Genomic DNA, 14,497 nt, shown 5'->3' on the forward strand with positions numbered 1-14,497 from the left:
GGGTCTCCGCTCAGCCCCGCCCCAGTCCTCCTGTGATTGGCCATTTACGGGGAAGTCGGTGAGGGGGTGGGGTATCTGCTTAGCTCCCCCAGTCTGATTGGCCCTTCGGGGAGGCAGGCGGTGGGGCTCGGGGAGACCCCGCCCCCTCCTAGCGCGGAGGGTCCGCGGCTACTTCCGAGTAGCGTCCTCAGAGAGGGGGCCCCGCGTGGGCTGGGGGTGGGCGGAGCAGCGCAGGTTTCTGTCTTGATGGGTTCCCGGCCTCCTCCGAGGGGAAAAAAAATGTTCGTCTATAGGCACAGGACAGCGAAACCACGGCGGGCATGAGGGGCGGCAGCATCGGACCCGGTCTGCATCGAGTATCGTTCGTGTAGACGTAGATCCGCCTTTTGCCCGCAGGCGCAGCAGGCGCCCCTGCCGCGCGGTGCGGTGCATAGACGGGCACCAGGCAGCCCCACTCTGCGCTCGGAATTGGTTCCGGAAAAAACAGGTATGAAGCGGAACCGCGTTAAGCGGGGGTTGCTTGTATCACACAAGTAACCATGGGCGACTGGTGCCTCCTGCGTCTGGTGGAGCACCCACAGGAGCTGGTAGCAGGGACGGGGCTGGCGAGCACTCGCAGAAGCCTCTGGTGGCTGCAGGGGACGGCCCTGTCAGGAAGGGCACGAGCCCCCGCAATTGCCTATAAGTAACTGGCCAATCCTGCAATAAGTTTAGATCAGCAACACGTTCTCAGTAATGATCACATGATAAATGTGACTACCCAGCTCTAAAGAGCCAACCAGCTCTGAAGTTAGTACTTGAAAACGTGTAACAACTCTAGAGCTGGTTTCTATCCAGCTTTAATTTGAATGTGTAGCCGGGCCCATTTGAATCTTAGCCTACAGAAAAGCCCAGAAGCGATACTGCTAAATTAGCTTCTTTCCCAGGACAGAATTTACCAATAAGAGAATCATGCAGATCTTTTACTGCATTTCATGCACACAAGAGGCAAGAAGGAGAGGTTAGATGTACTGCAGAAAGTTTATCTTTGTTTTCTTTAAATGTACCCTATATCAGATTTTTTTTAAAAAAAGGAAGGAAGGGGCTGCCTCACTGAAGGTTTTACATTCAGTGGTTTTTCTTACTAACACAGCATGGACAAGGGTCCTGCCAGTGTAAAAGCAGGCAATGTACTATTTAAAAAAAAAAAAAAAGTAAAAGGATATGCACAGGTGTGCGCGGTAGGAGATAAATAAGGTAAGAACAGGAGACAATTATTGACAAAAGAAACATTTTATTTAACACTTTGAATCTAGCTATGATTTTACATCCCAAAATAAACAGTTTTATGTAAAAAGAGGCTCCTCCACCTGTGAGGATCAACTTGGTAGGAATCAGTTTAATATTAGGGGGAATAAAATAAGTGTCCTGCATGCAAGCATTTAAATTATAGTAATTCATTTCAGCCTACATAATAAAAAAGGTGTTTCATAAAAAGCTATTCCTGTTCTATGAAAGTCCTATGTTTCAAAGTTTTTAAGAAAGCTCACATATTAAAAACCTTTACATTTCTACCTTTAAATAGTGATTTATACAGTTCATATAAAGAGATTCTGTATTCAGATTATCACTGATGGGAAGGGTGAGCAATTCATATTATATTCATTCTGTACTAAGGGCTTGTGTCAATAAGGTATTTAACTGGCTTTGAGACACTTCAGTATCTTGTAAAATACTGAGTAAAGTTCATTTCACAGCAGTGCAAGGGGTTCCTGTTTCCATCTATGAGCGCTGATTTGAGTGCTTATAGAGTTCTTTCAACTTGTCAAACTTTGTTCCCCACTTTTGGATGTAATCATAATTTAGATCTTCATCAACATTAGTGGAGTCTAAAGAACTAAGGCTCCCTGCTGGAGAACACTGCCCCTCTAAGCAGTAAAAATGAACAGTGTCTGCTGGAAGACTGTCTAGATTGTGATCTGCATCCCACACTATTTGAGAGATGTATTCCCTGAGGTCTGGAATACTGGCATCTACAGAACGAGATTGTTTTCTATGTGGTCGTTCTTGAAGTGAATGTTTCTCTGGACCAGTATGGGTTCTGAAGTGTGGAGCATCAGTTCCTGAGGAGAACTGGGGGCTGTTTTGCAGAGGTTTCTTTAATTCATCTATATCATAAGTATTCTGAAAAAAAAGATAACGCACATATTAAGAGAAATATAAAAGCAGACACCCTATGTAGCAAACCATGGCATTTCTTTAAATCCGCAAATGAAACTTAAGGTAACTGGAGTTCTTCATAAGCTGAAGAAAAGAAAGAGACGGCTTGAAAGGGTTATGCCTTCAGATAGAATAAAATTCCTTTAACTACTCAGAGTAGTTGGGTGAAGGCTGCATGCTTTATAAAACATATTACAAGTAAATTAATTCATTCACCTCCAAGCTACCAAGTCTCAAAAGAACAAGTTACATGTGACACAATGGAGTATCTATGCCAAGTAGCAACAAAGAAGGTTAAAGGTATTTCAGGCCCCAAATAATGATATAGGTAGGTGTGTACCTATACGTCTCTAGGATACATTTAAATGTAGTAAAGATTCTTGATAACAAGCATTATGGGCAGCAATGGGATTTCCCCTGGTTCTCCACACTTAAAAGGATGATGGCTTTGAAGCAAGGCTTTGAATGAGATGGGAAGAACAAAATTAAGGGAACATTTGACATCACATGTGGCAGAGAGGGGGCTGCTATGGAAAGTTCTACACCCCAGTGAACTCACCAATTTCTATTTTTTTGGAACTGATATATTTTAGTACTAGTTTAGAATCACTCTCTCAAATATAACACCCACTACGTTTCCCTCTAGTGCACTATGGCGACAAAGCTTTGGGGGGCACAAACCATGATACCACAGCTATGTTGCAGTAGCAATCTACTCCCTCAGTATAGCGCATTGCTATGACAACATAGAAGCTCAAAGTAACCATGCACCATTGGCACAGTGCGGTACGGGCTGTTACTGCACTGTCATTAAGAAAGTGCTATGTGATGGCACAGTTATAATGCTGTTGTAGGGCCACAGACAGACGCATAGACGCATGCACTGTGAAGTAGCTGAGTAGAGTTATGGCTGCATATCAGAAGAGCCAGTTGCAGCAGTGAGGGGTGATGGGAGGAGAAATGATGCAGCGTGGGATGCATGGAGGACCAACTAGCCCCTTATCATAGAATACCTGGTACCCACACACAACACTGAACAAGTTGACACTGACAGTAGGTCAAAATAGTTCACAGCAGGTTCAAAATAGCACTTGATTTTCCAGATAAAAATTTTGAACTATTCCAGGTAGCTTTAAACCAATCTAACAGGCTGCCCCGCCCGTATGTCTGTCCACTTCAGGTTTAAAATGAATTTAAAAACTCTTAAGTGTTGCATGTATCCATACCCATGTCCTAACGGGCTTCACATTTGCAAGCAACTGGCCTTGATTTAGGGTTGTTGCCTAACAACTAAATTTAATCAGCTTCTACCAAACAAGAAACTGCTCAGTTACTTTGATATGGTCTCTAGAAATGTTTTCCCGCTTAAGTATGAAGTCACCCAGAAGGTTCATCTATGAAAGGAAAAAAAAAAAGGAGAAACCATGTAAACTCATAAATCATTCCACATCACATTTACCTACAAATTATTTTCGTCTGAATGAAGTCATTTTTTCCTAGGATCCTGAAGCACAATCCAAATAAATGCCATTTCTTTTATTGTTAGTACCCACTTATGGTGCAAGAAGCACCCTCTTCAGTTTCCCTTCTATTTCACAAGTTCTTATACTGTAAGTGCCATGTACTTTAATGCACCATGAGCCTGCCTTAAGGAGATTAAAATCTAATAAAAATATATGACATGAGAAACAGCTTTTGGGTAGCAAAGAAGAACAAGGTTTATTTAAGCAACATTATCTGGATCCTGTAATCCACAACACACATTTGAAATCTCCCCAGGTGTTTGAAATGATAATTCCTTGCTTTTTCAAGATGCCATTTATCTGAAGGGAAGACAAGATAGCCATTTGGGCATGGCTAGCTAGCTGTTTTAAATATGGTAGCAACGTTGTTCAATACCTGGTCATGTTCTCCACCTCCTTCCTCATTATAATTGAAGACATTTTCTCTAACATCCTCCCAACTTTCATGAGTTTCACGAATGTGGTAAATTCCTCCTTTCCGAAACCCTGATGTCCCCCATTGACTCCACACTGTATAGGAGACCAACAGAGCTGGAATATATACAGATATTTGTTATGTGGCATATGCCTTTCTGTGAAACACAATTCAATATGAAAATAATGTGATGAAATTGGTTAGCATTTTAATGCAATGACTGCATTCCCAGATAAAAATGCATTGTTTTATCCCCAGTATCTAATTAAAACAAAAGTATGCTCTTCTGGAAGGTAATGAATCATTTATACTGTATCTTGCATCATAAACTTCATTAAAAGGGTATTTTACTTACCTACAGGAATCCATTAGGACATTTAAATAGAAGGCATTTTGGCCAATCTCTGGCCTTTCACCAGTCCTAAGTAAATAAGATACCCAAAGTAAGTAAAACACTGTTTTAATGAAGATTACAAGCGTACTATCATCTGAATCATTACTTTTCTGAGATATGTAACTTTTTCACTGCTAGTATGGAAGGTAATATTTACTTTAAGCAAGAAGTTAAGCAATGGAGTTTAAAGTAGAATTTAGTTATTTTCATAGTCCTAGATCCAAGGTTATCCTTCAATCATCTTTAAAACCATTTGAACATCAGCTATTCCTGAACTACAGAAATAAGGAGAAGAGACTATTTACTATCCCCTCTGAAGGAAGAATGTGCCAAGGTGCAGCTACCTGTAAGAGCCCAGATCCTAGCAATCCTTCGCTAGGGTCAGAAATAAGTGAGAACACAACACTCCTCCAGCCAATACAAAATGGATGTCACTGTGGTGGTTTCCAAGACCTTCACCAAATTTAAGTTTTTGATTACTATGGGCTTAATATAAAGAATTCATATCACTGCAGAGGGCAAGATGGAGTGATTAGGAATGACCTAAAAGATGCAGCAGAAGAGATAAGTGCCTGCCAAAAGGAGTGTCCACAGGGGATGCATACACATGACCAGAGTAAATAGGACTAGATGCTGAAGCAAAGTTCATTCCACAGAAGTCAGTCAGGACCCACTGGGAAATTTCTGCCTAGACTCCTCTGATAGGAAGCCTGATTGAAGTACAGTTTTCACAGAGGAAGGCTGTGTGTTTGTGGGGAGGAGTGCATGTGTAGAGCTGGGAATGGTGGAGGGAGCAGCTTGAATCTGAACGAGGATGCCTATTATGCAGTCCTGGTGGACAGACCACAGATTTTTCCCCACAAAACTGGTACCCTCCATTCATTATTACTGAAGTGACATGCCACCATTTCAGGATTGCAATGCAGCATAGGGTTAGGAGAAAAATACTTTATTTCCTACCTAAGAAGACAAGGAGACACATGCTGATTGCCAGGATTGAGCCAGAACTGAGTCCCACTGGTCTTCCTGCTTTCACTTGGCTGATTTCACACCATCGTCCTTTGTAACCCTCAGGACATCGACAGACAGCTTTGTCTTGGGACTGTGCCACACAGGTTCCCCCATTCCTACAAGTCCAGTGTCCACAGGGTGAAGTGGCACAGCGCTTGAGCCCCGTAAGGTTATCTGTCACCTGTACTTTGCCAGCCGGGCACCTGCATGATGAAAGTTAAAGGTTCTTATAAGTGGCAGTGGGGCCAAGAATTGTGTTCTGCTTTGTAAATGCTGTGTAGTAAACATTGTTCCTCAATTCCACATGCTGCTTTCACTTGTTTCTTCAAAACAAATAATAAAGGCATTTAAAATAAATCAGAAGACCATGTCACTGAAAGACATGAACACAACGGGCATTCTAGGTATTGCCTAGGCTAGTCTGCCCCTTTTTGCTTCACAGCACTGTCATAGCACCCAAGGAAAATGCAAAAAAGCTAGGCAGATACCTCCAAGAGCTTTTCTGTAAAAAAGGGAAGCATCCCAGATTACAAACAAGACCAACTCTAGCAGGAGAAGTGTGATACTTTCCTTTCTTCCAAAAGTATGGAATCTACAGAGAGGAAGCTGGCAGGATTCAACGAAGGGTAAACACTTGTGACAGCAACAGTAGTGACTTGGACATTCTGGGTGGAGGATTCTCATCCCCACCCAGTCACTGGTCTTTTTGGGACCTAACTTGGGTAGAAAAAGCATTTGGTACACTTGTGTTCCTTATCTTCTGATACAAAAGTGGAAAGATAATTCTTAACAGCAGAGACTCTCCTTTTTTGGCAGCAGAAGGCAGGCTAATTGCCACGTGATTCCCAAGCTTTGGAGAGACCCTTGGGATGTCTGCCATAGACATGAATTGAACACAGGAGGAAGTTTTGAACTTGTCCTCACAAAACCCTTTAAAAGCAAAGACTGGTTTGGGGGCCCCTAAGTGCTGAAGGTGACTGATTTCCCCATACCTTCCCCAACCTAATCAGCTGAACTACAGGAAACATTTTAACTGTAATGGACACTTCTACTGGTTTTATGTTTAGTAAAAGCTCCTTTTAAGACATCTGTATTTGGATCCACATGTAACCTAATAGTTTCTCCTCAAAGGCACAATCCAGTTTTCTCTGATTTTAAGTGACTCCAGTGTATAAGCCAGCCCATGTAGGAAATGTGCTTTCAGCATATGACCAGTTGTTACTAATTCTCATTAGTGTACGGGAATAAGGGACAAAACTTCTCCAAACGACATTTTACTCAAAAGGCCTTTCATTTCCTTCTCACTACTTGGTCTGCTGAATGTTGTTTGAAATGCCACAGAAATATTATTGTACTCACAAACATAAGATGGATGCCAAAGGATTTAGGGGGAAACAAAGTTTGGTCCAGACAGACATGCAGAGAAAGGTGTAGAACTGGTTCTTGGGATGCTTTCCCTGGCCAAAAGCTGCAGTAGCAGCAGCAAGAAGTTTCACTGATCGCTGCAGTCTGCTCAGCCTTTGGTAGATAAAGACTGGATCCCAAGAAAACCACCCCACACTGGCAGTGGAAAAATACTAAGTATACCTGCACTCATACTTTCTCCACAAATCTACACAATGCAAAGGACTGTAACAGGGCTGAGTACTGCAGGCGTTGGAATGACAACCAATGGTGACGCCTCGGCGCTTCAGAATTAAGCCAAACTCTGTACTTTTGCCATCGACAAGAAGAGGATAACCATTCAATTGGGCATCACAAAGGCAGCCTACATTGCGGCAGAAGAACACAAAGAGAAACATCATGTTAGACAAAAACTCCCTCAAAGCATGAGGATATTACAAAATTAACTGTGATCTACAAGATATTCAGGATCCTGACCTCAGAAAATGATCCCTTTCCCGTGTACGTGTGTGACAAGGTATTTTAGCAGAATTTGCAGAAATCTGACAAGGCTGAGCCACAAGTGCTTCTGCTATGGCCTCAAACTTGAGCTGGCAACCACATGCCTTAGTTCTTGTGCCACCCCAGCCTCCAGGATACAAGGGAAATATCCTCATGTTTTACCTTAAGATGCCCTTCTCCAAGGGCATGTTCCTGTGTGCCCTCCTGCTTGCTGGCCCTTCATGACATCATACTGAGTCTCCTGTGGAGCTTGGAGGCCATCTGTTGCACAGCAAGAGCCTTGACTAGGTCCCCCCCTTCTTCCACTCTGCTACAGTCTGAGTCAGGTGCGCAAGGGGGAACCACCCCAAGGGGCAGTGATTGTTTTCTACTCTGCCAGAAGCTCAATACAATGAAATTCTCACTGGGCTTAGCCCAACCCTGTGATGAACCCTTGAACAAACTACCCCCTCATACTAGGCAATAAATATTTGGATGCATCTGTGACAGGCTAGCTGGTAGTGACTTAGCCCAGGGGTTTTGAAAGGGTAAAAGATGATCGGAGGGCTTGGGATTCCCTTTCCTCACCAATCGTAATGATTTTCCCAGGGGCTTTGAAGGGGGAAAAGATGATTGGAGGACTTGGGATTCCCTTTCCTCACCAATCAGGCCCCAGAGACTCACCCTCCATGTCCCCTGATTGGCCCCTTGGGTCACCTGGAGGGGGATAAAAGGGACAGCACAGCTGACTCAGGGGAGACCAGCAAGGGACCACAAGGAAGGAGCTTCAAAGAGCTGGGCCAGCGGGGTGGAAGCAGTTGTCCCAGAAGAGCCTGAAGGAGTGGGACCTGCAGGCAGCAGTTGGACCCTCAGCAGCGTGGCGTGCAGCCGGCAGGAGAGGCTACCCACTGGGCTCCAGAATTGCCTATGAGAGACTGCAGCCAACAGGAGAGGCTCCCCAGCTCCAGCAAGGATCTGAGCAGCGACCTGAGAGGTTCCCAGCCCTGCTTCCAGCTCCTCCAATAAGAGGCCAGGCAGTTCGATGTGAGGCCAGGGATCCTGGAAAGTCAAGACCCCTAGCAGCTTGGCACAGTACCAGCACCGGTGACTGTGGTAGAGTTTCTGTCCACCACGTGGGATATCCGAGGTCAAGTCCCAGTTGGGGTGAGTGAAGTAACAGAGAGAAATTCTTGTTGCAGTGGAAAGGGGCCATTGTTTTCCCCCTTTCTCCTCCTCCAGGTACCTAGACCCTATATTCCTTGTTATTTGACATTTTGTATTTTGTGCCTTTTATATTTCACCAACCAGTATTGTTTGTTCTGCTGTTTGTGTTTTATATTTTGTTAACCTTGTCTTTTGTCAACTGGATGAATATGTCCATGATTGTAAGTGTCTAACCTTCGTTGAATCCTGCCCCCTCGGGGCATTGTAGTGTCCCCTATACCCCCCTGGTTTATACTGGTTATGTTCCCAGTACTGTTCTCTCATTAAAAAGGTATATGGTGAAGTCCCCATTGGTGTTCTGGCTCTGCTGTATACGGGGAGGAGAGTCCCTACACCTCTCACAGCGTTTGTGCACCTGCTTTGATCCCTTCAATTGGAGAGGGGGTACGTCTTGGAGTACCACCCGGGTTACACATCTCTTCCTTTTCCCTTAGGACTGGGGCTGAGGTGGTGTGAAGGCCTCTGGATGGTCCTCCTTCAAGACTTTGGGAGTAGATTGGAACATACGTATTCCTGACTTGTTGTATTTTGTGAGTATCAACACTGGGAGATGTCACAAATCAAAATTTACATCCATAAAAGGGCGGAACATTAACTCTGAATTTCCTGCCATAGGCTCAGATCCTACATTCCAGAGATGCTCTAACCTGTGGTTTTATGGTCTCCAATATTCCTCAGAATGTCACTTCTGTGGTTTTAAATTTCTCTTTAAATTTCCATGTCACCTACCTTGAAAATCACTTTCTGAGTGGTTGGGAAGGTGGTTTCCTAGCACAACACTTGCCAGATCCATCTGAAACCATTTGTCTGTACCCACAAATGCAGTCACTTCATGATCCCCTCCACCATTGTTAACACGCAAGGTAAATTCATTGTTATAGCGCTCCATGGTCAGCAAAACCCACTGGCCATTGTTTATGCGTAATGTGTTCAGCCTCAGAGAGTGTTCTTTGTCCCCCAAGTTGAAGTTAACACCAAAACGTCCATCCACCATCTGCAGGCACAAAGACATGCACATGTTTATGCCAGAAGTGCCTGAGCATTATGTAAAAACACCTAAATTCTAGTCAGTTTAAAGTGCTCTCTAACCCTGCCAAATAGTACTGCTCCAGCTGTGTAAGAATCAGTCCTCAGAGAAAATGGCCATCTTTGAGGAATAGGCATCTTTAAAAATTCAGAAAATGCACCTGCACAATCACTGTGTTACATGGCAAACTAACAGCAAAATCAGAATGGCTTTTCGATAGCTTACCTCTAGTCTGATGTATCCATTTCCATGTGTGGATGCCATGCTGAGAAGGGTGCTGAAGGCAATCCGGGTGCGCACCATGAGTTGGATCTGGGTGGTGTGAGCGCTAAGAATGTTTTTCAGATCATAATGAATCCAGCTGTCCCGTCCAAATGCCCACTCTGGGAGAACTACGTGCAACACATGAAAAATAGTAATTTAATCATCTTAATACTTAGTATTCCCTTAGGTACCTTCACTGTAGAGTGTTGCAGGTTAATTAATCCCAAACATGAACATTTTTGTTCTAAATAAATGCTGACCAGGGCAAAGGATGCTGTGTACAAACACAGATTTTCAAAAAGAGGTAATAGCAAATACAGGAAGTCCTCCCTCAGTGACCCCCCACTTATGCAGTGCCCAAAGTTTGTGTCCTGCTTGCCCACCCATCATTACTTTACTATTTTAACCAAAGCAAATCAAAACAATTCTGACATTAGTAGGAGGAAACTTGGCCAATTTCTTCATCATTAACTAGAAGAAATGTTAATGTAGTGCTTTCAGTTACTTCTTGGACCTCTGTTTAAGATTAATTAAACAGAAAAAAAAATCAGATGGAAGATCCCCCTTGCACTGTTCAGAGCAAGTGTCATTAAATCAGACAAATGCTGGCACTATAATTCACCAAGCACTAATTTAACCCCTATCCTTTGCAAGTTCATCTATGTTTGCTTTCAGCAGAACTTAATCACAGAATTAATTTGTCCTAGTAAGTAAATTGGCACGCAGTAGGTCTGTAATTTTAAACTTTCAATAAAATAAAATAATATGTTAAAGCAAAACTGATCCTGAATTTTTAATCTTTTTTTGTTTTGTTTTCCCATGTGGGGAGGAGAGAAAGGAGACAGGTTTTCTACTTCAAGTCCCATCATGGCAAAATGGCCAATTAGGGAGCCAGCTGTGGCACAGCAGGATCCCTAAATGGTATGTGTATCATAGCACAGAAGCCCAACAGAGCAGGGCTTAAGGAAGGGCCAGAGGAAGAAGATTTAAGTATAGCCTGTCATTTTATGCTTGGTTAAAAACTTGAACGGCACCTTTAGACAGGCACAGAGTAATCGCAGCAGTGGAAATTTTGAAAACTTCTCCAGAACAGCTATTTCTCTCTCATAGTCTTGGGCAGCTTCCCAGTGATAGGATCTTGCTGGCTTGTGTAGGTGGTAACCTGCCAGATTTGTACTGCAATGCCTGTAAGCTAATGGGACTGCACTGAGGAGGTGCTAGAGCAGGGTCGGGCAAAGCCCAGCCCGCAGACTGGATCAGGCCTGTGGCAGACTATTTCCCATCAGCCCCTGCTTGTGACGCTGTGGGACAGCACAGGACCAGGGCTTCCAAGGAGACTGGTAAGGCATGCAGCTGGGTGGGGAGCTGCTCCGGGACTGGGATCTTGCAATGGTGAGCATGGTCTGGAGCCAGGGCAGAGCTGTGATCTGCCCCAGGCAGGGGCATGAAGGCAGCAGATCATGGATCTGTCCCGGCTCCGGACCATGCTCTTACCGCTGCAAGATCCCAGCCCTGACCCGCGAGCAGCTCCCCACCCAGCCTTAAGCCCTGCCAGCGCTGCTGGGGCGAGTCTCCACAGATACCCTGGACCCATGGTGTCACAGGGCCATTGCTGGGATTTCCATGGAAACTGGCCCCAGTGACATGGGCAGGGGCTGCTGGGAAATGGTGGATCCAGCCAGCAGCCCAACTCCATTTTTCCCACCCCTGTGCTAGACGTACTCCCTGCTCTTAGTACCACATCATGCTGTATTCTCTAGGTGCTCAGGGAAACCACCCATGCCCCCCACCTTCTCCTCCTCCCCAAAAAGGGAGATGATTCTTCTCTGAAGGAAAAGCCACACAAGCTCTTTCCCACCCCTCCCTGCATATGAGCAAGCGCTGCCATTACAGGCTCCCGTGCTGATAGCAAGCTAAGGTAAGAAACACTCAAGTACACAGCCACCTGCCTTGTTAATGGACTTTCCTCTCTTCCTCCATTACATGGATAGTTCTCATGCAGAAAACTAAAGAATGATTACGTACCCAACACTAAGTGTGAGGCCTGTCTTCCTTAGGAGAGTCCATCTTTGGTGTGAATTCTTTAGGAAGGCAATGTCTGTTGGGGTCACTTTTATTCCTTCAGCTACAGGAAGCAAGAGAGGGCAGAGTAGATGCAACCCACACTTGGTTCCTCTGCCAGTCAGATTCCCGTGAAAACAGGTCTCTGACTAACAAGGATGAAGAAACTGTCATGAAATCTATGTAGATAATCTCAGACAGTCACTAAAGGGCAAGTTACTGTACTTGGAGCAATTGTCCATACAGATGCCAATCTTGGCAACTCAAAATCAGCTGCTCATTCAGTTGGAGGTAAGCAGATAGTTCTTCATAAATAGAGATTACAAGATTGCCCTGGCAAAATTAGCATCTGCCTGCTGGACCCTTGAACCAGGAAGTAGTGAGCAGTAAACAGGTGCATAGGGCTCCCCGGTGCTGCTCTACTTAAAAACTGACATGATACGTAAATAGGCTTCAGAGATTGCTTGGGCCCTGGTGAAAGCCTGTAAATTGTAATAAATTTGCTATCCAAGACCTGCTTGGATAGTTTGCGGAAGGATGTGGCTTGTTCCTTAACCCTTTCAGTGCATGTCAAAAAGTCTGAACACCTGAATGGCTTCCCATCTAGTTAGGTCAAAGCTCTGCTGAGTAGGGAGTTAGCAGCACTTGGGCCCTGTTAACAGAGAACCAGGTCAAAATACAAAAAAGGGGAGGAGAAAGGGGCCATATAAGCCTGAGCCTGAGGCTAGGGGTTCAGACTGGCTCAGATCCTCACAAAGGAAAGGAGCTCTGGGTTTGGGGGTGTAGAAACCCTGCGGACTGTGCTGAGCGACTTCAGGCTCTAAAGACAGACTACACCAAGGTAGTCATATTAACATCAAGGAGTGGGAGGTGAGAAACAGGAAGGCTGGGGAGCACAGCAGGCAAAGCTGAACTCCAGTGGGTGTCTGGGACTGGAGTCTGACCCCCCAAGCCTGCTACACCTTGCCACTGCACTATCATCTAACATGTTTAGCTTCATCTCATCCAAAACAGAATGTGGTTTAGAGAAGATAACCTGATTGACATGGAAGCTAGAGACTGCCAACTTTGAGTGAGCTGTAAGGGTTACTTTCCTTTTCATAGACCACATGAGGATCCCTCCTTTTCTCCCAGCTCAAGGTTATCAAACTTAATTAGTCCTAGAGGCCAATACCAACTTCCTGTCCAATCAGTCCTACAGGCCAATGCCAATTCTCCCAGTGCCAAATTTCTGGTCCCACAAGCACCCATGCAGGCCAGGTGACATGTCTCTTCAGGCTAGATCTGGCCAGCAGGCCATATCTTGAGACTGTTGTCCAAGTTGATGCATTGGCTATGAGGCAAGTCATTTTCAGACAGATGTTAACAAAATCATAAGTATCAAAGTAAGCTATCAGTCCAGTTAATGTCAAGTTAAGGCTTCATGCAGGAATAGAAACCACAGGCAATTCCCTATGGCAAGAGTGTAAAAAATACAGCCCATAGTCCAGATCCAGCCCATGGAGTTGCTTCATCTAGCTCGTCAGGGCCTGCTGTGGAATCTGGGGTCCTGGTGGACATGGTTCTTAGCAGCAGGGGAGCAAACAAGGGCAGTGTGATGCCACTGGTGACCAGGGGTAACAGCCTGCTGCCTCTTTGCACCCCTGCCACATCAGGCCTGGTTTGCAGCTGCTTGCCCCACTGCCTCACTGGTGGATGATGGTGGTGGCCACTGCTGCTGCCTACATGGTAGCCATGGCCCTCCACAGTAGCTGTGGTGGCTACTACTACCATGACCACTACTGTAGCCAAGGCCATAGCCACTGCCTCATTCCCTGGCCTGGATCCAGCCTGTCAGAAGCCCCCATGATCCAGCCGGTGGCCTAAGAAATAGCACAGTCTTGGGATATGTCTCCTGGGGTATGTTTTTGAGTTATGCAGTAGGCACACTAGGCAAACTCCACCTTCAAAGTTTAAAAAGAATGAGCTCTAAGGATGGTTTTCTGTCCATCTTTAGGAGACTCCTGACAGCCTCTTGCCTCTTTCTAAAGACGGTTTGCTAGGGAGTTTGGTGCTGCATCTTGGCTCATGCAAGGTACTTTGACAGAGACCCTCGGCAGCAGGGCATGGCCCTGACCTCCTGAGACTGCTGCCTATGCCACATGGAGCCAGCCCAGCCTGACAGCACATGGGGCACATGTAAGCAGGACCCAGCCTGGCCCGAGGGAGCACGGCTCTTGCATGCGGTATTGGGGGCTCCAGGTAACAGCAAAAGCAGCCTGGTCCTGCCTGAAGAGGTGTGCCCCCAGGCCAGGTGGGGCTGGGCCAGCTCCATCTAGCACAGGTGGAGGTCTCAGGTGGCTGGGGCTGCACCATGCCACCAGGGGGGTGTGGGCCATGAACACCCTGACAGGCACTGCTGCTGTGGAGGAGGCGGGGGGGCAGGAGTGGAGGGGCAGGGGAAGGGGGCTGTGCACCATGCTGGGGACAGGCAGGGGATCCACCCCTCCTGAGGA

At 45.5% G+C, this 14,497-nt stretch overlaps 1 protein-coding gene across 1 annotated transcript in view; it reads right to left on the reverse strand.

Annotated features, from left to right (window-relative positions):
• Positions 1-1,059: 1,059 nt before the first annotated feature.
• Positions 1,060-14,497, reverse strand: part of LOC102374051 (neural-cadherin-like) — a 77,360-nt gene continuing 63,922 nt past the window's right edge. The window contains exons 28-33 of the mRNA XM_025199421.1: positions 9,903-10,069; positions 9,380-9,644; positions 7,130-7,310; positions 5,492-5,745; positions 4,099-4,253; positions 1,060-2,163 (exon numbers count right to left, since the gene is read on the reverse strand). Coding sequence (XP_025055206.1) covers positions 1,762-2,163; positions 4,099-4,253; positions 5,492-5,745; positions 7,130-7,310; positions 9,380-9,644; positions 9,903-10,069 — 1,424 coding nt within the window. The 3' untranslated portion in view covers positions 1,060-1,761. The remainder of the gene's footprint in view (positions 2,164-4,098; positions 4,254-5,491; positions 5,746-7,129; positions 7,311-9,379; positions 9,645-9,902; positions 10,070-14,497) is intronic.

Source organism: Alligator sinensis, unplaced genomic scaffold (assembly GCF_000455745.1).
Source record: "Alligator sinensis unplaced genomic scaffold, ASM45574v1 scaffold273_1, whole genome shotgun sequence".
Taxonomy (NCBI): Eukaryota; Metazoa; Chordata; order Crocodylia; family Alligatoridae; genus Alligator; species Alligator sinensis.